This window comes from Elgaria multicarinata, chromosome 9, assembly GCF_023053635.1.
Source record: "Elgaria multicarinata webbii isolate HBS135686 ecotype San Diego chromosome 9, rElgMul1.1.pri, whole genome shotgun sequence".
Taxonomy (NCBI): domain Eukaryota; kingdom Metazoa; phylum Chordata; class Lepidosauria; order Squamata; family Anguidae; genus Elgaria; species Elgaria multicarinata.
In genome coordinates, this window is record NC_086179.1 from 40,897,136 (window position 1) to 40,919,869 (window position 22,734).

Sequence of the window (22,734 nt, forward strand, 5' to 3'; positions counted from 1 at the left end):
GGGAGAGGATCAAATTCGGAGAAAGATTTCTCTGAGCCCACTTCCTCCCCACCCAATCACACACAGAGCACAGTTGCTTCAGGGATGCTTCATCTCTTCAGTGACTGCTAGCAAAGGTGAGAACTCATCTCTTGAGACAGCATGGCAAAGAGGCACGTTGTCTTGGATTCAAATCTTCGCCACTCCCATGATTGCTTCAGGGGACAGAGCAACTAGGTTATGGAGAGGGAGAATGAGGCTCGGATGCAATGCGCTAATGGGCAGGTTGTCTTTGAGCCCAGCTCCCCACTCCCTCCCCACACTTGCCCCCATACGCACGCACGCACACACACACACACACACACACATGCTGGGCTGATTTGCATGATCAAACAAGCTGCAGTGACTTGTTTAAGTCAGTGATGTTTGTCAGGCACCTTTAGCCTAGTTACCCTCCCAGGTGTGGTTTGTCATGTTATCCAAGCATGGCATGTTTGAGGGAGAAACAACCTTCAGATAACCCAACAAGAGGCCATGGCCAATGCCTAAATAAGGCTGATTAGGCTAAATAAGCCACAGTGGTTTGTTTTGATTATGTGAACCAGGTCATTGTGATTGTGATATATATATATATATATATATATATATATATATATATAGCAAAGTACATACGTCTTCCAGCCCTCCCTTTGTCCCTTAAGTAAAAGTAATTTGCTAAGGCAAGTGGAGTCTATGAAAGGGGTTTGGGGAAGGTGAAGGAGTGTGGGCAGCAAACAGAGGAAATGGAGCAGCTGGTCATGGTGCAGAGGGAGGATGAAGTATCACCACTTTTCCAGTGGTCAGTGCCAGTGAGAAGAGAGGAAAGAATAGCTGGAGGTGAGGGACAGAAATTTCTGACAAATCTTTCGTCTACAGCTGGCAAAGCAAAACACGCCAAGCACACTCAGTGAACCAATGGCACAAAGGCCTTTCTGGCTCCATCAGCAGCCTTTCCCAAAAAGATTCCTGGTGTAGAGTTGTGCTGGGAAAGGGGCTGGAAGACTAAGGGGGAGGCAAGCCACAGAGCACCCGGTGGTTTGTCGAGATTAATATGGATTAGTGAGAGAACAACTAACCCACCATGGCTTATTTTTAGGTGGTAGCTTATCATGACATGTAAACCAGCTCATTGTCTGAAAGGGAGGGGGGAAGTGGCCTGCTCCCTGTGTTGGCTTAGTAGGAAGTGATCTGTTTTTACTTCCCACTCAGCCAATACAATTCTCCAATCCTGTTTTCTACTTCTGGGGCATTCCCTGGTGGTTTGAGGGAAGCATGTATGTGCAGTCTTCAGCCTGGGCACCAGAGAGGGTGCTTTGATCCCCTACTATAGAAATAGATAGATTTTGAAAAGAATAGGTGGTGTCTAACATGAGTAGAGACTGTGTCCTCTCCTTCCCTCCCTTCTCCCAAATTACCCTGTTTGATATCTGCATGCAGATATCCCACTTTAGAAATATAGACCATGCTGGAAACTATGCTAAGCAAAAATAACCAGACATCTGCTTAATGCTGGCCTGTACGCTAAATCAGAAAGAATTGTGTGACTGTGCAGAGGAAGGCGTTAACAACTCCAAGGCATCGGTTTGCCATTTGAATATGGTGCTTGGTGGTAATGATCAAGTAAAGATTGTAATAGGACATAGCAGGAAATCCGTTCTTGCTGGTATAGAGGATTCACATTTTTCTCTTTTCATCTGCAGATTGCTGAGTTGTACAAGAAGGATCCCTTTAATTTGGAACTTGCTCTTGAGTATTGGTGTCCTTCAGAGCCTCTGCAGAGCTCCACCATCATAGGATCTTATCTTGGGATAGCCCATCAAAGACTCCCTCAGCGTCAGGTTAGGAAAAAAATCAGTTCTCTTCTCCATTGTTCGGGGTTGGGGTTGGCTTTTGCTCATGCTTCCATGCTTGCGGGCTGTTGTGGCCATGAAGGAGGGATAGGCTGGGAAACAGCTACAGCAGCTTTCCGGCCTGCAACAGCATATACTTAGCTTAGCTACCTGCCTGCTGGAACAGATACCATCAGCAGAGAAGGGGAAGGGAGCCTGAGTTGATCGTTAACCCCTGCCACCCCACACTGGGTTTGGGGATAATAATTGCCTTAAAGGGTGGTTGTAAGGATTACTTTGAACAATGCCATATAAATGTGAAGTTTTCATTATTGCCTTAGAAATGTTCCAAGTGACTATATACCTAGTAGCACAATCTAGCCAAAGTTCAATGGGACTTTAAAAGTCCTGATTTCAATAGGGAAGATAAGAACATACGTAGCAGAGCAATCCTATGGGGGAAGGAGATACTACTGCTTCCAAAGGCTTGCACTGGGCAGGGCAGAAGGTATGCAAGGTAGCTGGCTGGAATGTGACACCAGCACAAGGGATGAAGTATTTTCCCTCACTTGTTGGGGGCATGTTAGGGGAACAGAGAGGCTTTGGATGTGCAGGATCTACGATCTGCCCCTTCCCCCATTAAAGAGGCAGTCGGGCCGGGGGGATTTTTGGCATGAGGAGACCTCTGGTGCTGACCTCTGTCTATGCTTATAGAAGGATAGATCCACAGTATTCTATTGCCCTGGGACACCTGCCCGCTGCGCACAGAATTGTGCCTTAAATCTTCCCGTTTGAAATCAAATGGGGCTTAATGTTAACTGGATCATTCCACTATTGTCTTGTAGGGAAAAGTCTCTTCTCTAACCACTATCAGTTTTAAGAAAATTAAGTTTCATTTGGGCACATTGTATACATAAGCTAGTAACAGGTTATTTTATAACTTTAAGTTTGGGTGGGGGGCTTTGGTTTTTGACATGTATTTTCTTTCCTAGGTGAGTGAGTGTTTATACTTCAGTCAAATGCAACTTTTTGTCTTACAGGTTGTTTTATCTAAATTTGTTAGACAAATGGGAGACCTCCTTCCTTCTACAATATACATTCCTTATCTGAAAATGCTCCAAGGATTGGCCAATGGTCCCCAGTGTTCTCATTACTGCTTCACTTTGCTAAAGGGCAATGGCAGCAGTCATGGTAAGAAATATGCCCCCATAAAGGGCAAACATGTCAATGTTATATTTCCCATTCGTTGTGAGCTTGTAATAGTGGAACCTTCAATACCAATGTATTCCTTGGCAATGTAGCTTGTCTTCAAACATAGAAGGGTGTAATAGCTTTGATTCAAGCTTTCCCTATTTTATTATGCTATGATGACTCATGTTTCTTTGTTCATTACTGAATTTCTAATCAATATTTGCATGTTTCAATTATAACGTTACTCTGTGTGAAAGTTCAATGAAGTTATTTAATTTTTTAAAAAACTATTTCTTATAAGATACTACTCAGCTCTTGATCTCAAAATTAATCTTTAGGTTATTTAGTTCAAGTTGTTAACATACATCTGTTTTTTATTTTTATTCTTATTATAATCATCATAATCAGGAATCACATTTAATATAAATAAGTGGGACCTGCAACAAGATGTTGCAGTGTAGAGTGTTTCTGTTCAGGCAGCCAGGCCCTTTTCTAGAATACTCTATTCCATCCCATCCTCTTGGGTTTTCCACTTTTTCTCCAAAAAGTTATTCAGCATTCCATGGCCATTGAGCACACTCAGTCCTCATTAAGCTCTTTTGGAGTTTTCTATCCCCTCCCCAAGATTTTTTTTCCCTGAAGATGTTTTGTATTTTTGCAAACCTGCTGTTTTGGCAATATAAGAATCCAAACTTGCAGAATTAGCTCAGTATTGGTATATATACAATAAAAATGTATGGGTTTAAGTACATTTGCATGGAAAAAGTGGATAGGGAGATGGTCTTCGCTTTCTCTCATAATATTAGAACCCAGGGTCAACCCAGGAAACTGGATGGTGGAAGATTTAGGACAGATAAAAGAAAATACTACTTCACACAGCACATAAGATGTAGTGATGGCTGCCAATTTAGATGGCTCTAAAATGGAATTAGACATATTAATGGAGGACAAGACTTCCAATGGCTTCTAGTCCAGATGGCTATATATTACTTCCACTATTGGAGGCAGTATACCTATGTGTGTACCAGCTGCTGGGGAGCATGAGTGGGAGAAAGCTCTTGTGCTCATGCCCTACATGGGCATTGTGTGAACAGAATGCTGGACTATGCAGGCTTTTTAGTCTGACTCAGCATGGCTCTTCCTTTGCACTTACATAAGTTTAAGGAAACTTTTTGTTTCATGTATTGGTCCAATTAACATACTCGGTTATCTTGTGTATTTTCCTCTTCTAGCTGAAAACATCCAAGGAGCAGGTGGCAGTCCTGTCTCCTGGGAACATTTCTTCCACTCTTTGATGCTGTACCATGAACACTTACGGAAAGATTTGCCCAGTGCAGATAGCATCCAGTATCGTCATCTTCCTCTCAGAGGCATCACTCAAAAAGAACAAGATGGATTGATTGCCTTTCTGCAGCTTACAAAAACTATAGTGAAGTGGGTGGGTAGAACTTCCTTTGGATGTATTCAGGATTCCAGTTTGTCTATATTCAGTAACCTCTCACGTATTTGGCCAGGGGTAAATGTAAAAGCAATTAAGTCAGTTTTTAAAACCTAGAACAATGTATATTAAAAGCCTGATATGTCAGAGTGAAAACTGAGAGAGGTTACATACCAGGTAAATATAGCTGTAAATCCAGTTCAACTGAAGTTAATCCTGATTGGGAAAAAGATAGAAAGTTAGAAAAATATTACAGTGCTGGATATGTGACATCGTAATTGACATTATTTAGATTTTGCTTGAATTATTAGAGATCAGTGATTCCCTTTCTATCCTTTGTAGAGTGAAAATGCTCGCTTGGCTCTCTGTGAACACCCTCAGTGGACACCAGTGGTTATCATTTTGGGACTTCTGCAATGTAGCATCCATCCTATTTTGAAAGCCGAATTATTAGAGACTCTCTCAGCCTTTGGGAAATCTCCTGAAATTGCTGCTTCACTATGGCAGTCATTGGAGTACACACAGGTAACTGTTTCCATGGCCGTTTAGCCCTGTAGTGTCGGCATATGCACAGAACTGCAGTGTTTTAGCAAAGTATGCTCTTGAATATTTGAAATGTAAGCTCTTTCCCAAGTTCTATTTTATTCAAATGTTGCATTTTTACTTAGCTTACTTGAAAATGAGACTGAGTAGTGCATAAAGCACTTGGCATTCTTTTTGTATTTGTATTTGGCATTCTTTTTGTATTTGGAATGTTGTTCTATAGTGGCAGCAACTGAAACGGACTGAGAATATGGTTGCTGTGTAGACCCAGTTGAGTCCCTGGCTGTCCTGTCTTCTATGCTGTATTATTTACTGCTGTATTATAAAATCTACTAGCAGATCCTGAATAAGGCTAGTATGAGAGAGAAATGCCTGCTTTGTGGACAAGAAGGGTGAAATTGATTGTTTCTGCAGCTTACATAGACTGTAGTGAAGAGTGGAATAGGTATCTTCAAGGGAAGACAGCAGATCATCTGTTATATAAATAAAATCTTGCTTCCTATGGAGGAGGTCAAGTGTGGATATAATTGCTCCTAGTCCTTTAACCATGGTTTAGAGAGCAGGCACTCCTTTCCCATAGCCAGAGGTGGGGAACATATCGTCCACACAATGTTGTTTGACTGCAACTCCCATCAGGCCCAGCCATCATAGCCAATGGTGAGGGGTTGCATATGGAGGGCCACACTTTCCTCATTCCTGCCATAGCCCATCTGTTATTGTGCAAATCCCTCCAATTCTTTCATTATCAGCATTAGCCATAGTTCGTTATTGGGCCAGTTTGCACAAAACAACAACCCACGGGTTAAACAACCACGAGGTGTCCAGGTTGAGTGGGAGAAAGGTGGTATGCTGCCTATAGTGTGCCTGTCACTTCCACTTTTATTCAGCAGCCATGAAGAGCTCCTTCGTAGGTTGCTGAGCAGGATGTCTGAATCAAGACCACTGGATAAACAACCCAGCAGTTTACCCAACAACAAGCCATGGGTTAGCCCTTAAAGAACTTGACAGTCTGGGTTCTGATGTCGTAACCTATTAAGGAGCCACTCATCGGTTGCTGAGTAAAAGCAGAAGTGGGTGCACTGCAGGCAGCACACCTGTTCTCTTACGCTTGTGCATAGCAGCCCATGGGCTGTTTAATCCATGGGCTATTGTTACATGTGAACTTGGTCATTATGTCTTTGTAGTGTGTCTATTTGCATACTAAATGGGAGAACTTGAGAAGAGGGAACATGTGATCCAAACCTGTAGTTATGGGTAAGGAATTGGGATCATGACATCTACATTAGCTTGGAGTTCTGGGATGGAAGTTCATTCAGGTACTGCGTTAAAGGTTTGCAGAGTTGAAAATCAGTCTATGTTTCAGGAACAGTGGTGATAATATTTCATGTGGACAGGAGCTTTAAAAAAGGGTAAATAGCATAGTTCATATTTTTGCTGCCATGTTCTTTGGATAATTGTGAAAAAGCATGTACTTTCTCTTGTTTGTTTTTGAAAGATACTGCAAACTGTAAGGACTCCAGGCCAAAGACAAACCATTGGAATTGAGGTAAATTCTGTCTTCACTTAGCCACATTATTATATAAAGTGCGGAGCTGTAAGACTGATACTGCTTTTGAGCCATTATAAAGAGCCATTATAAATAATATCAATAGATAAGTGATCATAATCCAACTTAAGCTAATTGTGACTAACAGTGTGATCCTATGCATTTTTTGGAATGCCTGATTCCATGGAAACCAGTGAACTTAGGTGTGCCCAACTCTGCATTGGCTGCAAGCCTTTTTAACAGCAAGTGAGTTAGTTATGACTAACCTGTTTCATTGATTACAATTTGACTTGGACAGAAAGGACTTGAGCTGCCACAGAGAGACCCACTCTTTGTGCCCACAAATGTTTCCCATTTCCTTGGAGAGGGCATTGGAGCAGGTTTCACTTTCTGATAGATAGATAGATAGATGGATAGATAGATAGATAGATAGATAGATGGCTTTTGGAAAAACAGGAAGAAATGCTTGTATAGGGAGTTTATCTGGAAGGGAAAAATGAGAAAATCCATTGCAATTCTGTTCTTTAAAAACCCTTCATAGTTCTATAGATTCATTTTATTATGGTGCCTTAATACATGACACTTTTAAGTGTTTCTGTTTCTTAGAAGCTGTTTGTTTTTAAACACATTTTTCTGATGTTCTTGGAAAGGTTGAATTGAATGAAGTTGAATCCCGGTGCGAGGAGTACCCTTTAACGCGTGCCTTCTGCCATCTCATTAGCACACTGGTAGAGAGTTCATTTCCTTCTAACCTGGGTGCTGGGTTGCGTCCCCCAGGCTTTGACCCCTATCTGCAATTTTTGAGAGACTCTGTGTTTCTTCGGTTTCGTACAAGGGCCTACCGGAGAGCTGCTGAGAAGGTCAGTTTTGCTTGTTCTTTCCACGTATACTGCTAAATGACTTCTACAAATGGGATTTGTTTTACTTATGTAATGCTTTCCTAGGTTTTCTTTTTAAAAGCCTAAGGGTGCAACCCTATGAATGGTTAGACAGAAAAAGGGCTACAACTGCAGCATGCTATACTGCTGTGTGTGTGTGTGTGTGTGTGTGTATAGGAGGTCTCAGTTTCAGTCTCTGGCATCTCCCAGGAGGGCTGGGAAAGACTGGAGAGCTACTGTCATGCAGTGTCGACCATGCTGAGCTAGATGGACCAGTGGTCCTTTTGACTCAAGGCAGCTTTTGATGATACTACAAGTGGTAGCTGAGGTTTGAGACCTCCATTATTTTAGCCCTTTAAAGTAAATCTGCTGTTAACTGACATCCCTTCCAATCCCAAGGGAGGCTGTATACTATTCAAACATTTTAGTTGAGTATGCAATGCCTTTGTAGTTTAAATTAATAAAGCTGATTCTGATCCAGATATTTTTGTGCACAAATGGAGCACCAGCGCATACAAGGGCTTGAGTGCAATGTTGGGTGCGGTGCGAGAAAGACTATATGTGCATCTGAAAAGAACAGCCTGTTCTTACCAGGAGCTTCACACACACATTGAGAAGCTGTGGATTGAGATGGTTAATTTAGGGATCTAAATAAAATCTGAAATTCTTCTAGCCAAATTTCCCCCCTGAAGACATTTATGTTTAAGCCCACATTATCATGATTATGGATGTCAGGAACAAGTGTGAACAAGATGCCCTATGATTGTTTGCCCATATCAACAAACATCTACAGCAATAATTCCTGAGCTGTGTGCCTTAGAACTGTTAGTGTGTCATTAACTGGACAGTTCACAAGATATATGAACAATATTTTCTGTGTGGTTTTCTTGACAGTGGGAAGTAGCAGAAGCAGTCCTGGAGGTTTTTTACAAATTGCTCAGAGATTATGAACCTCAACTTGAAGATTTTGTGGACCAATATGTAGAGTTACAAGGTATGCTGTTTCCTAGTCTGGATTAGCACAGTTTCTGTATCTTTCTTGGGGAAGGAGGCAGAGTGAGGTCTAGCTCTCCTGCCCCTTTGGTCAGTGTCATAGCTTGCTCCTTGGGATCCAGTCAGAAAATCTGTTGCTGCTACTGTTACTATTTAATATTTATTTAAATTCACCAATAAGGTAAACATAGCATGATCAGGGAGCATGATCAGGGAGCATGATCAATGTTTCTGCCATACATTTCCATGCACATGGCATGGATAGGAGAGGGTGGGGAGAGGGCGGTGCTGACAATTGAGTAGCGGGGTAGTTTTAGCAGAGGGAGTTGTAGTTAAAATGTGGTAAGGGAGTTCAAAAATGGATTTGCAAAGGCAGTGTTTGGAGGGACTTGGGGCAGGGAGATGGGGAGGATGTGGTTTAGTATAATCCCAGTCTTAGGGAGAAACATGGAAGATTTTTTTTTAAATGACCCAGAACAGAGCAGCAGGAGCAGAGAAAGCTATAAAAAAAGAAGTGAGAGGAGATTCAGTCAGAGGAAAAGAGCTTTAAAAGTGGGTTAGAAGTCTGAAGTTGATGTAGTGAGTGAACCTAGTGCAGAGGTTATGCATATGGATAATGCACTCCAGAGTGGTGCAGGAGAAAAGTGAGAGAGTTTAGAGAATCTGACTGAGTTCAAGGAGAGAAGTAGTGCAAGGAGGAAAAGCCAGCAGGGAGGCATTGGCAGCAATCGACATAAAAGGCAGTCAGAGCAGAGACATGTTCTCAGGAGTAAACACAGAGAAGGATTTAGAAGTGCTAAAATGAAAAAAAGCAGCTCAGTTTTGCAATTGTTTGGATGTTAATATAGGAGAAGAAGTAGTATGGAGGCAAAAATTACAATGACTAGATTTCCTAGGGAATAGACTGTTGTGTTGATAAATAATGCTTAATTGTGCTTTTCGTTTTCCAGGAGAAGAAATTATAGCTTATAAACCACCTGGATTTAATCTGATGTATCATCTATTAAATGAGTCCCCAATGTTGGAACTCTGCCTTAGCTTGCTGGAAGAAGGGGTTAAGCAACTAGATACCTATGCTCCTTTCCCTGGTATGTAGCAGTTTATGTTGTTGGTTTTTTTGGTTATAAATTAAACTTCGACACACTTCTAAAATAACACCATTGTGGTATTTGTATGGGCAGTGGACTATATTCATTATATTGAACCGCATTGCAAGAAAAGCTGCTAAATAAAAGTTGGTAGTTTTGGAAGGTGTTATTTTGGGTAGAAATACTGACTTACTGTAGCTCTATCAACACACTTGTATAAACTGATTGTGGATTATCTCCCACCTCTACATCCCTAAATGCCCTAGACATGGACATGTGCTGCATTGGTCTGATTTATTTATTTCCTTTGATAGGAAAGAAGCATATGGAGAAAGCAGTACAGTATTGTCTTGGGCTGCTCAATTTGACTCTGCAGAAAGAGAACCTTTTCATGAACTTCTTAAGGGAAAGCCATCTCTCCCTAATAGTTACATCACTAGAACAGCTGCTGCAAGGAATCAACCCTCAGACTAAAAAGACAGACCATGTGGTGAATATTGCCAGGTAGGCCCAATGTATTTAGAAAGGTAGGCGTGGCTCTAAAGGTGATATAGCATTGTGTCCCTCCTGAGAGGTTCTCTTGCTGTTCACACCAATTCTCATTATTTAGCTGACTTTGTAGAAATAGAATAGAATAATGCCTCTGTACTGATTTGATTTATAGGTGTGGGATTTATATTTATCTCTCAGGTTCTCTATATGCACTATATGCAGTTGCATATAGTGTTTCTGAATCAAATAACCATTTTAACATGCTAAAGTGTTAATTAGAGTTTGACAGACTTGAGCATGTAAGGTATGGAAACTGGATCTTAGAGACCGTTGGAGATGATGCTTCATGCCTTGTTGTGGGTGTGGATTGTGCAATGCCCCCCTTTTCCTGAAGCCCAGCTTTTTACTGTGGAAAAAAACCTGTAGGAACAAGGACCTCAGAAAGACAAAGAAAGGCTTTCTCCCGCAGGAACCCCTCTTCTTATCCTATTGGTGATAGAAGGGAAGAGCGATATAAATACCCCAGTAGGGTATTTGAAGTTTAAATAAATACCTTTAATTTTAGAATTGAGCTGTCTTTGCATGACTGAAAGCCATTGCACTGGGGCTTGCTTCCAGGCAGACATGCCTAGAATTTGGCTATGCTTTGGGAAATGTCCAAATTGGTAAGGATGTGCAGCCCGCCTCATATGTGGCCCTCAGGGCTAAACAGGTTGTGCCCTTCCGAACATAGGGAATAGACAGTAGGTTTGATGTAGAGCTTTAGTCATATTCAGGATATGTTGCATCAGTAAGATGTGTGGATATTTACAAGGCCATGTGTTTTAGTGCTTAGTAGGGACAAGTTGAAGCTGCAACAAAATGTTGCAGTGTGGAATGCTCCTGTTTGTTCGTTTACAATATTTGTATACTGCTCCACATCAAAAGATTTTGGAGCAGTAAACAACAGATAGGATAAAAAAATAAAAAAAATGTTAAAAAATACTATTTTTTTTAACAGAAACAAAGTTCTGATAAAGCCAAATTTTGGTAAAACCATGGACAGGCACTCAAGGAAGTCTTCCTGAAATAACAACATTTTCAGGAGATGCCTCTCTCAATAAAGGTCATCTGTCAGTCTCGTAACCAGATCGAAAACCAGACTGGAATGGGTCTAGATAGTTGCACTGCAGTTGCACTGTCATAACCCTCTCAAGTACCTTCCCTGGAAAAGGGTATTTGCGACTGGAAGGTAGTTATCTGGTACCATTGGGTCCAGAGTGGGCTTCTTCAGGAGTGGTTGCAATACTGTCTCTTTAAGGACAGCAAGGACCACCCCTTCCCAAAAGGAAGTATTTATCACTCCTCCGTGGACCCACCCCATCATATTCACCCTGTTCAGGATTCTCCATTCTATTCCTCCTCCTTTCTAGTTTTTCATTCCCAACACATCTGGAACAGTATTTCGTGTTCACTGAGCATGCTTGGACTTCATTAGGCTATTTGTGAGTCCTCCCCCTACCCCCAGCTTTTTTCTTTTTTTGTACTTCTGCAAACCTCTGTTTTTCTTCAAGCCTTCTGATACTTCCACTTATGCATGGGTGGTTCTGTTTTGGCTATTTAAGTAATTGCATTCACAGTCTGAGTGCCAGAAATAGAAATAGAATGCCAGGGAATGGTGATTTAAAATCCTGTTTACATGTTTAATCTACATGTGCTTACATATTTTGGCTCTTAAGACTAATTTTTATGAAGCGTTATGAAGACTTCCCCCCACTTTATCTGTCATTTCTAGTCAGATAACGATTGCTATAATGTTTTTGGTATTAAAGGTACCTTTATCATGGCAGTACCAATCCTGAACTGGCTTTCGAAAGTTCCAAGATCCTGTGTTGTATTTCTTGCAATTCTAACATTCAGGTCAAATTGATTGGAGACTTTACACAAGATCAGGTAACAGCTGTTTGTTTGTTTGTTTGTACACAAGGGAGACGATCAATGATGTAGCTATTTAAAAGCTAATAGCTTTATTGTTAAAATGCTTGGATTTATTTTTGTGCGGTTATGAAATGTGCGGATATTCTCTCATACACTTGTACAACATAAAAACAGGATGGAGGGGGGTTAGGGCATGTTTTTCTTCCATCAAGCTCTTACCATCCCATCTGACTTCCCCTTGCCCACAGTTACCTCATGCAGTGTGAGAGGCTTTTTGCAAAGAGGGAGTGGGCCTTCAGCAGCCTAGCCCCAGCCTGGCGCCCTCGAGTTGCTTGAGACAACCACTCCCAAGATTCTTGACCATTGGCTGTGCTGCCTGGAGCTGATAGGAGACAAAGTCCAAACATCTGGAGGGCACCAGGTTGGGGAAGACTGACCCACAGAAAACATCTATGCTCCCCCTCTTGGCATTGGGGCTGTGTGGCTAGCACTAAAGCCAGGCTAGTATGAGTGGGAGAAGGGTTTTCACTTTCCTTACAAATTGCTTATTTATTAAATTGGTCCTCGCCTTTGCGCGGGTGGCAGGGAAGAGTTCAGACTTGCTTACGTACAGCTTCCAGGCAGAGTCAGAGGTAGGCATTGTTGGGCATCTGCTGAGGACCACATCCCTAACAGGGGCCCACTGTCAACCTCCAGAGCCTCCTGGCCCTGCTACTGATCCTCCTTGCTGTGGCAGCTAGTTCACTTGCCTTTTCCAAGCATGCAAGTCATGACCAGGGTGAGGAGGCAGAGCAGCATCCTTTGTTGGCTTTGTGTTCTCCCTCTGGGCAGCTATACACACATTGGGTCGCTAGAAAGTGTGCAAGTGAGTAGCTGGGCTTGTTCAGGTAGGGGGGTCTGCTGAGGGTAACTTGACCAGCCCCTCTACCCAAAACCTGGAACTGGTACTGTTCTCAAGAGATCTGGTTGGTGATCAAGGTACTGATTCATGTATCTTCTAACCATTTTCTGGACTTCCCTACGGACACTTTTATAACCTTTGTTGGAAGGTGGAGGGCAGTTTTGGGGTTGCATATATGTTTTGCCTTAAATCAGTGTGTCATCTTTTAATACATCGCTATCTTCTCATTCCTGTCCTTTGATTACAAATCCAGAGTATCAGCCAGAAATTAATGGCCGGGTTTGTGGAATGTTTGGACAATGAAACAGCAGAAGAAATAATTAATTCTGATGAAGGTATGAAAGTAGTCCATTTTTATTTGACTTAAAAATAAGATGCTCAATTACTAAAAATGAAAGTCAGGGAGTCTCGTGTAACTGTGCCATTGTTATTTTGTTTTGGTTAATGTTACAGTTTGAGCAGAATTGTAGATAGAGTCTACCAAAATGCAAAGCTAATTTGTAAATTAGTCCTAAATACAATTCTACAAACATTTTTATGTGGTGGCCTGGCAGTTGTACAGCTGATAATTATTAGGGCTGCTCTGAAATGCATGTAAATACTTCCCTACCTGGTTGTGTGGATGTCTCGCCATAGGTGATTACAAGCCTATTGGGAACCTAAAAATGGTTGTGCATTATCGTAAATCATGTATGGTTCTAACAACAGCAATTGTGTATTAATTCAGTGAATACTTTATGAAAAGGTCACTTCTATTATTGTTGTGTATTTTTGGTTGCAAAGCTGAAAAGAAGCAGGCTCCGATCTATCATGAAACAAGGATTAATATCCTGAACCTTCTCATCACTTCACTGGAGTGCAGCCCACCCAATCTTGCTCTATATCTCTTGGGTTATGAATTCAAGAAGCCTGTGAGCAACACAAACTTGCAGGATCCAGGTACGTGGATGAAGATGCTCTGGAAATTGGTTGGTGGTGTTTGGAAGTTACTGTTGCTCACTAGTTGGAAAGAATCATCCCAGAAATTGGTTGTTTTATTATGCTTTTCATGGTTTGAATTTTTGTGAACCACCCAGAGAGTTTCAGCTATTGGGCGGTATAAAAATGAAGTAAATAAATAAATATATATTTTTGTCCAGTATATTGGACAACCATTTTCATGAGCTATAGACAGAACAAAATGGTCTAATGGCTATTCTGTCTGTCAAGAATTATCTTTTAAAATTAATGAACCATATTGACATTAGTGCACTGTAGAAGTGTTTTTGTTTATCTAAACATGAATTTTGTTTCTTTAAGGTGTGTTGGGCTGCCGTCGAACTTGTCTTCATGCTATTTTGAACATTCTGGAAAGTGGTACTGAAACAAGGTCTGGTCCCACAGCAGTTCAGCAATCTCCTCATCTAGCAGAGTTGTGTTATCAGGTATTTAAGATATTTTCTGTTTGGGAAAAGCGAAAATGGAATATTTCACATAAAGCCAAATATGCTTTCAGTTGTAGGAGATTGTATATTGTTGTTTAATAGTACTGCTTTGATACTTAAAAAAATACTTAAAAGCACCATCCTATGCATGTCTACTTAGAGGTTAGTCCTATTCAGTGGGGTTTACTTCCAGAAAAGTATGTATATCAGGGATGAGGAACTTATGTGATGGTTCTTTACAGGACAATTTGAGATAGTTATTGGACAAATTCCAGCAGACACTGGTAAAAGTTTGTAGTATTTATAAATGTTAAGAGCATTACAGTTTTTATGAACATTAACCACAAAACTGAAATTATTCTAATATCCCTGTAATGTCTAATAAACCTTTAACTATTGTAGCATTTCACTTTCTGGCTTTCCTGGTCATTGAAGATCTGTATCTCGTTCTTTAAAACAGTGGGTGATTAGTGTCTTTCTCTGTCTCATTCTTTAGCTGCAGGCCTTCCAAGCTACCTGCTCCTCACAGCCAATCTGTCCCATCCCATTCTCTCCAAATCCAGTTCTTCCCCTGTTCCACTCACCAACATAGCACCTTCTTCACAGGACCAGGTTTAACTCCTCCCCTTTTTTAACCGCCTCTTAACTCCCCCCCCAATGCATCCTCCTCCTTCCCAATATTCCATTATTGTAGTACTGTTGTATTACTTGCCACATCTCCAGCCCACTGGGATTCCCCATCTGGTCTGCAAGCTGTTCCTGCTATTATCTCTGAACTGTTGTTTATACTGTTGTTTTTATGTTTTTGATGGTTTTAAATTTTGTATACTTTTTTACTGTTTACTGTTTTTAACTTTTGTAAACCGCCCAGAGAGCTTCAGCTATGGGGCGGTATATAAATGTAATAAATAAATAAATAAGATAGGAGATAAGAATATTTAAAGGCCAGTGCAAGCACCTTCTTCAAGAGCTGCCCTTTGAAGTCATGAAAGCTGCAAAGCAGGATCTGATCTATCATAAAACAAAGGGCACTCCTGAGTAGGCATAGAATGGAGCTGTGGTTTGTATGCTTGGTGGGAAAATGATTAAAATTACATGTAATTAAAAATTACATCTGGCCCACCCACTGTTAGAATGAGGCCGCAAAACTAATATCTGGATTGTCTTCTGATTAAATAGGTGATCTATCAATTGTGTGCATGCTCAGACACTTCAGGCCCAACTATGAGATATTTGAGGACCAGCCAGGATTTCTTATTCTCTCAGCTACAGCATTTACCGTTTTCTGTCAAAGGTAAGGGTTGAAATATTTTCTCACAAATCTAATATTCTTTGCTCAGTTCTCATTCGTTGCTTGGAAAAGCAGCAAACACCTTTGTCTACTTCAAGTAAAGAAGCTTATTTGGTAGAATTCTGGAAGCCTTGTCTTGGCTGGGAGGCACTACATTTTCCTTAGAGCTACTTTGTATTGTGCTGTTTCATCCAACTAGGTGATTGATCATGTTAAGGGTGAGAAAATGTATAGTCCATGGTTGCACCTCTTTTTTAGGGAGTTGCAGTTTGTTGCAACATATGGAAAGCTACTTCACATGAACAACTTCCTATGAAGAGCAATGCCCATGTCCTTAAGTTTTCAAACAACAACTGTACCATTATGTAACAATGGCCTGGTTTGCCCGTCAAGGCCAATTCCTGGGTTGCTTAACCCAGGAATTCCCATGCATGGTGTGGTATTTGCGACTTCAGTTTTCAATCAGCATCCCAGGAATGTTGTGTGATGTCCAAACCTGGAAACTCTGGGTTGTTATGGGTTAAACAACCCAAAGTTAATTCAACAGTTGCCCATGCTTTATTGTTGTTAACTCTGAGTTGTTTAACCTGTAAACAACCCAGAGTTTCAAGGTTCATACATCACATAACAACTGAGGAATTGGCCATGACATGCGAAATGGGTCTATTAGTCTGAATAGGAAGAGTAGATTTTTTTCTGAAGTGTGTGTATTATTTTCTCATACATTGCATTTCTTGTCCAATCTTCTCCATTCAGAGCATGAGATTCCAGCCTTGACCCAGATGTCATGGCTAATGAAGACTGCATCTATAGAATTGCGAGTTACTTCACTGAACCGCCAGCGTTCTCACACACAGAGACTCTTGCACCTCCTACTGGATGATGTGCCAGTCAAATCTTACCTAGGTAAATGGGATTTGGCAGAGCAGACATAAGGATCAAGACTACTGATATCAAAACGTCTTGCTTCTTATCTGAATTACTTTCTACTTCCATATCCAATTGTTCTAACTCTTCTTACCTTACATTCGATAGTGTGTCTAGTTAAGCTTAATGTTATGATAGTGGGGACGAAGGATGCAGGCTGCTACTTCTGTCATGGAGAGCCACATACTTTCTCTTCTGTTTTCACCATTTAAGAGCTGCCTCAGCTGTTCTAATCAGTGCAGGCCTCTTTAATCATGGTCAGGGATTAGTTATATTTATTTAATATACAAATTTATATACTGCTTTCCAGAAAGTTATCAAAGCGGTGATCATGCAATGTCATTGCCACTAAAATATATTTATTTATTTATTTATTAAATTTATATACTGCCCCATAGCTGAAGCTCTCTGGGCGGTTTACAATAAGACCATCTATAAAACAGTACAATAAAACTAGATATTGCAGTGTACTGCAGATGATTTCTGGCTGGGTCACACCTCAGAGAAAGCCTGTGTGAAGAGATGGGTCTTAAGACATCTAAACGACAAAACTTTGGGTGCCTGTCTCGTGACAGTTTGGGATGCATTCCACAGACTGGGTGCTGTGATATTAAATGCTCTGCTATAAGTGCTCTTGAGGTATTGTGCAGTATTTTAAAATAAGAGTTAGCACTCTGTTTTTGCCTACTGGTGGAACAAATAGCTGCTTGACTGCATTGTTAACACTTGGATGGAACCTGCCACTACCAATTTGTAATTAGTTCGGATATACCAGTGGGGTTTCGGGATATTCAGTGGACATCCCCAAAAGCAGGTTTGTCTAGGCTTTTGTGCATGCTGAGGACAGGCTGCAGTCCTATCTGGTCAGGAGCAAGCCTCACCCCCACTTCAGAATCCTTGTAGAAGGAAGCAGTGAGGAGGACCTTATCCCTGTCATGCAGGTTACATCCTTACTCCCCACGCATGTATGAGCTTCTCAACATCATCATGGCATCTGCTATGGAGTTCAAGTTGTTATCGAAGTTGCAGTTCATCCTGTATCACCGTTTTCAGAGAATTTCAATACTTAGAATTTACAATGTAATCTTGATAGCTCATAGCACTTGAAAGGCTACATAAAAATGCCACATGAAATAAATGAGAACAACCTTAAAATCTCCCTCCCTTCATTTTTTAGGCTGTATTTTCCTAAGATTGTATCCAGTGTTAGTCTTAGTTAGAGTAGACTCATTGAAATGAATACAACTTTAGTTAGTCTACCATTGGATACAACCCCTAGAAAGCAGCATTTCAATGTTCCTTTTTTAAATTGCTTGATAAACTTGAATTTGTTGAAATTTGTTTTTCAAACTCTCAGCTGATGGTGAGGGAGGGATAGAAGATGAAACTCGTTCTGTCAGTGGGTTTCTTCACTTTGATACTGCTTCTAAAGGTAAGTCTCATGGAAACTGGCATTATTCAGATTCTAATTCAGGGTAGTGAGACCAGTCACCTAAAAATATCATTGGAACATGTAGTTTATACCCTGCCTTTGCTTTTATTTATACTAATTAGGAAGTTCATAAATTGATGCAAAATACTACAATCCAGCTTAATTAATGTAACTGTAAGCTTATTCTAAATATTATGTGTCTGCACTCTAAGACAACCGTTTTCGTTTCTCTAGTACCCATCTGTTTATTAAAAACACTTCTATACTGCCTTTCATCACTTTGAGATTCCAGGGTAGTGTACAATATAATCATTTTGAAACCTAATACAGTATAGTCAGTGGGCGTGATCCAGAAGCTGATATACTAATTTGAGGTTGAACTGTTTTGCCTTCAGTATCTCTCCATACTGCTTTTTACACTCCTCCAACAAACCTTATATGTTTGTGACTAGCTCATCGAGGAGAAATAAACCAAACAAACACCAATGCGCAGTGCTATTGCTACGAGCATAGTAGAACCTCATTGGGGCTATATAGGTTCAAGATAGGACTACAAGTAGAAACTTGTCTACATCTGACATCTCAGTTTATATAGAAATGAAGGAAACTTTGGAATAATTGTTAATAGAAAGCTCTTAATCATAAAGCCTGTTCTATTATATGTTCAGAGTACAACTGAACTCCGATTTCTTGGTCTTTCTGAATAGATTTCTTCTTCCCTTCTCAGTACGCAGGAAAATCTTGAGCATCCTTGATTCAATTGACTTCAGTCAAGAGATTCCAGAACCTTTGCAGCTGGATTTTTTTGACCGGGCTCAAATTGAGCAGGTCATTGCCGACTGTGAGAACAAGAATGCACGTGGTCCAGTTATCTGCAATGTCAAGGTGAACAATTTTCAGACTTTTTGCTGTATCCGATACACATAAAGGGATTTTAAGGACACAACCTAGCCATAATTATGCATGTTTATGTCCCTTTTATTTATTTCTTCAAAAGATACTGCATTGAGTTCAGTAGGCCAGGTCACATGTCACTGCCTGTAAAAACCTCTGATTGGCATGATTGGATGTTGTGAGCATGACATCCAAACCTGTATTTAGCGGCTAAACCCAACAACAAGCCATGGCTTATTGGCAATGCACATCCCTCCAAATCATGGGTTAAATAACCCAGAGTTTGCCATTGTGATCTGAAAACTGGGTTAGTATGTTAGGGTAATTTCTAACTTTGTCCTTCCACCAGCAGAACACATATCTTTGGCAGTTCCAATTCCCCTTCACCCCTGCAGTTCCCCACATACCTTGCAAATCTGCTTTGAAGGGTTCAGAGATTCCCAGGGCAGATTTAGAGGATGTACAAGGGATGTACAGTGCGGAAGAAGGAAAGGGAAACTTATTGCACAAGTGAGGATTGCTTGTGTAAGCCTTTAAAAGAAAAGCTGACATTCTAAGTTTTATATTGTATCTTTGGTAGAAGTATTTGGGTTGAACTGGGATGAAAATGAAATTGTGGTGTAAATAAGAAAAGGGTAAAGCAAAATGGAGAGAGAATCCCTTAGGTTTAAGACAAATGGTTTTTCTTCACCTATTTCTGAATTCAATGCAGTTTCTTTTAAGTATGACTAAGTCTGGATCGAACCCATAGTATTCTTAAGTTTAGAATTGTCTCCAAACATTGGGAAGATATAGATAAAATATTAGCTAAACACTAAAAGATATGCACTCCCCTTCTCTTTCTTCAATTCTAGCATCTTCACAAAGTTTTGATTGCTGAAGTTAATGCTCTGCAAGGAATGGCAGCCCTTGGACAAAGACCTTTACTTATGGAGGTGAGCCTGAATAAACTATGTAGGATATGTCAATCATGATAATGGGTGTATGGATTATTCCACTGATTACTAGTCAAGTTTTTCAGAAGCTCTTTGTGGAGTGACTTTATTTATATTGCTCCTCTCAGTTTATAAATACTTACAGACAAATGCTTCACAATACTTCATTTCATTTATTGTCTTAGCAGTGCTTTGAAGTAGGTTACACTAAGAGTTCTTGTCTTACCTAATGCCACTGAGTAAATATGATGGTGATTTCATGATGAGCCATAGTGTCATTTGTAGCGAATAGTGAGTTTGAGAAATCTGCGGTTGCAATCCAAAGGGATGCATAGACACCCAGTTTCTTCTAAAGTTTCTCTCTTAACAGTTGTCCTCCAAAAACTCACAAAAGCAGCATGGCGTGTTTTACATGGAAAACGACATATATTTCTCTGGTAGAAGTTTCTCCTGTTAAGCAACTCCTAGGCAAAATCCCCAAGTAACATTTCATGTACACATATCCCACTTGATAGTAGACTGAGGATATCTTAATATCAGTATAACTTACTCAAAATCTGGTTTTAGATATGCCCTTTGTAAACTCAGCTTCTAAATATAGCCTTTTAGCTAATGAGATTTCATTTTATTTTGACTGTCCAGGAAATCAATACAATTCTCCAATATGTTGTGGAACGGAACAAACTACTTCAGTGTCTCTATGCAAAGCGACATGCACTTGAGTCCTGGAGGCAGCTGGTAGAAATCATATTAACTGCCTGCCCACAGGATCTCATACAACCTGAAGACAGACAGCTTATTATCCGTGATCTGTTACAAGACTTGCATGACAAGGTAAACTCCTTGGAATATGTTAGGTTAGTATGGGCCTGTTCAGGCAACATGCTAAGCCATGGTTTAGCCGCTAACCCTTTTGCAGCAAATCGTTAGTGGGTGTGTTTCAACCGTGGTTATGTAGCCACCATGATTAGGAAGGTTCACATGACACGCTAAGCTATAATGTTTCATTCAAAATGCTTAGCCACCATGGCTTAGCGTGTCATCTGAACAGGGTCGAGATTTCAGAGGTGGGGAACTATTTGGGTTGAGCACCAGGTCACCCACCCACCCAGCCCTCTGCAGGCTGAATGACATCAGTGGGCTTAGTGAACCCAGCTTTGCTGCATGTGGGCTTTTCTCCAGCTGACACATCAGTCAGGGCAGCTTCACCTGCCCTGTGTCTGCCCCCCACTGGGAAGGATGTGGCACAGTTGAAGCTAGCAGGTAGAGGAATCTCTGCTATTACCTCCAATTCCTGATCATTGATAACAGTGATGATTATCCTCTGTGCTGCTCCCCCTCCCAATCATTGGAGGTAACAGTGAGGATTCCGCCTCTGTGGGATTTTGCGGAGGGGCCTTCTCATGGTCCTGTGGGCTGGAAGTTCCCCATTCCTGTGTATTATGTTGACTGTAATAAAAAAAATTGGTATGGGTGTTTCCTTGGTATTAAAAAAATGTATGAAATAACTAAAGGTTTTCATTTGGTTGCTATTTACCAGCAAAGCTTTCCACCAAAATCTAAATATTATGATTCTGCTATGGATTACATTAATTTTGTCTCACCTGTTCCCCAAAACCAATTGCCATACTATTTTTAAAACATGCCCAAGTGGCTATGTATGGGCTGTATATGTTCTTAGTTGCTTTCACTATAATTTCTGGATTCAAAATTCAGAGTAGGAGAACTTGGGAAGGAGCTCTGTATTACTATAGCACGCCCACCTTGTGCTTGAGATTCATTTGTCTTATTTAAATGTGACACTCTAGTTCAGCCTTCCTCAACCTGGGGCGCTCCAGATGTGTTGGACTGCATCTCCCAGAATGCCCCAGCCAGCTGGCTGGGGCATTCTGGGAGTTGTAGTCCAACACATCTGGAGCGCCCCAGGTTGAGGAAGGCTGCTCTAGTTAGAGTTGTTTGCATCGGGGAAGGCTACATCCCCCACCCACCCCTGACGTGTCACTAGTATGTCCCAAAGTATTGACTCTTCTTTCTGTTCCCCTTAGATCCTGAATGATGATGCAGCTCAGGAGTTAATGCCTGTGGTGGCAGGAGCTGTGTTTACTCTGACCACCCATCTAAGCCAATCTGTTCGAACAGAGCAAAAAGAGCCATTTGCTGTCCCTTTACCTGGACACTCCCAGTTTGTCTTGATGCTGGATGGCTCTTTCACAACCCCACCAGGTTCTGAAGGCATGGTGGTGGGATTTGCATCCATTGGAGACTCTTCTTTACATATCATACTGAAAAAAATTCTGGATTTTATTCTGAAAACAGGTAATGCTAAATGCATAAATCAATGTTACCCATATTGGGAAGGGATCCTATACAAACCAATACAAGGCTGGGCTTCCTTTTGTTTTACTTCGTCGTGCCAATGTGTTATACTTAAAATATACAGAAAAGTTTACTTAATGATGGTAATCATAAAAGAAGTAGAGAGAAGTATGTGGCCTGTAGCAACAGAAAACATGCAGTGGCTGCATTTTATTCATAATAACCTTCTGCAGGAACATATTTTTCATAACCTTGAAACAGTTCAGTGATGTATGCTCCAGCTTGCATGAAAACAGTGTTGTTTTTGCATTATAAAAGCCAACTTTCTGGAACTAAATTAAGACTTGAAGTAGTTATTCTTGACCAGTCCCTAGCTATGTCATCACAGGTGGGGGCCGTGGTTCGGAGTTGCTTTTATCAACTCCATGTGCTCCACCAAGTTTGCCCCTTTCTGTCAGAGGCTGATCTTACCACTGCAGTCCAGGCCCTGGTTCTTTCCAGACTGGACTATTGCAACTTGTTGTATACAGGGCTTCCCTTGAAGCAAATCCAACGCCTACAGGCTGTACAAAATGCAGCAGCCAGGTTGGTCAAAGGGCTCCCGAAGTGGTCTTCTATCACTTTGGTGCTTCAACAGCTCCATTGGCTGCCGGTGGCTACTAGGGTGCGCTACAAGGTCTT

The 22,734-nt window shown here is 41.0% G+C and overlaps 1 protein-coding gene across 1 annotated transcript in view; it reads left to right on the top strand.

Annotated features, from left to right (window-relative positions):
* The window catches only part of NUP205 (nucleoporin 205), a 47,771-nt gene that overhangs the window by 9,250 nt on the left and 15,787 nt on the right, over positions 1-22,734 (top strand). Inside the window, exons 10-29 of the mRNA XM_063133698.1 lie at positions 1,719-1,856; positions 2,888-3,038; positions 4,271-4,476; positions 4,819-5,001; positions 6,515-6,565; positions 7,216-7,425; positions 8,338-8,437; positions 9,387-9,524; positions 9,839-10,028; positions 11,828-11,948; positions 13,088-13,169; positions 13,618-13,773; positions 14,134-14,258; positions 15,438-15,552; positions 16,306-16,455; positions 17,834-17,908; positions 18,636-18,793; positions 19,657-19,737; positions 20,380-20,571; positions 21,783-22,053. Of these exons, the coding sequence (XP_062989768.1) occupies positions 1,719-1,856; positions 2,888-3,038; positions 4,271-4,476; positions 4,819-5,001; positions 6,515-6,565; positions 7,216-7,425; positions 8,338-8,437; positions 9,387-9,524; positions 9,839-10,028; positions 11,828-11,948; positions 13,088-13,169; positions 13,618-13,773; positions 14,134-14,258; positions 15,438-15,552; positions 16,306-16,455; positions 17,834-17,908; positions 18,636-18,793; positions 19,657-19,737; positions 20,380-20,571; positions 21,783-22,053 (2,893 nt within the window). The remainder of the gene's footprint in view (positions 1-1,718; positions 1,857-2,887; positions 3,039-4,270; positions 4,477-4,818; positions 5,002-6,514; positions 6,566-7,215; positions 7,426-8,337; positions 8,438-9,386; positions 9,525-9,838; positions 10,029-11,827; positions 11,949-13,087; positions 13,170-13,617; positions 13,774-14,133; positions 14,259-15,437; positions 15,553-16,305; positions 16,456-17,833; positions 17,909-18,635; positions 18,794-19,656; positions 19,738-20,379; positions 20,572-21,782; positions 22,054-22,734) is intronic.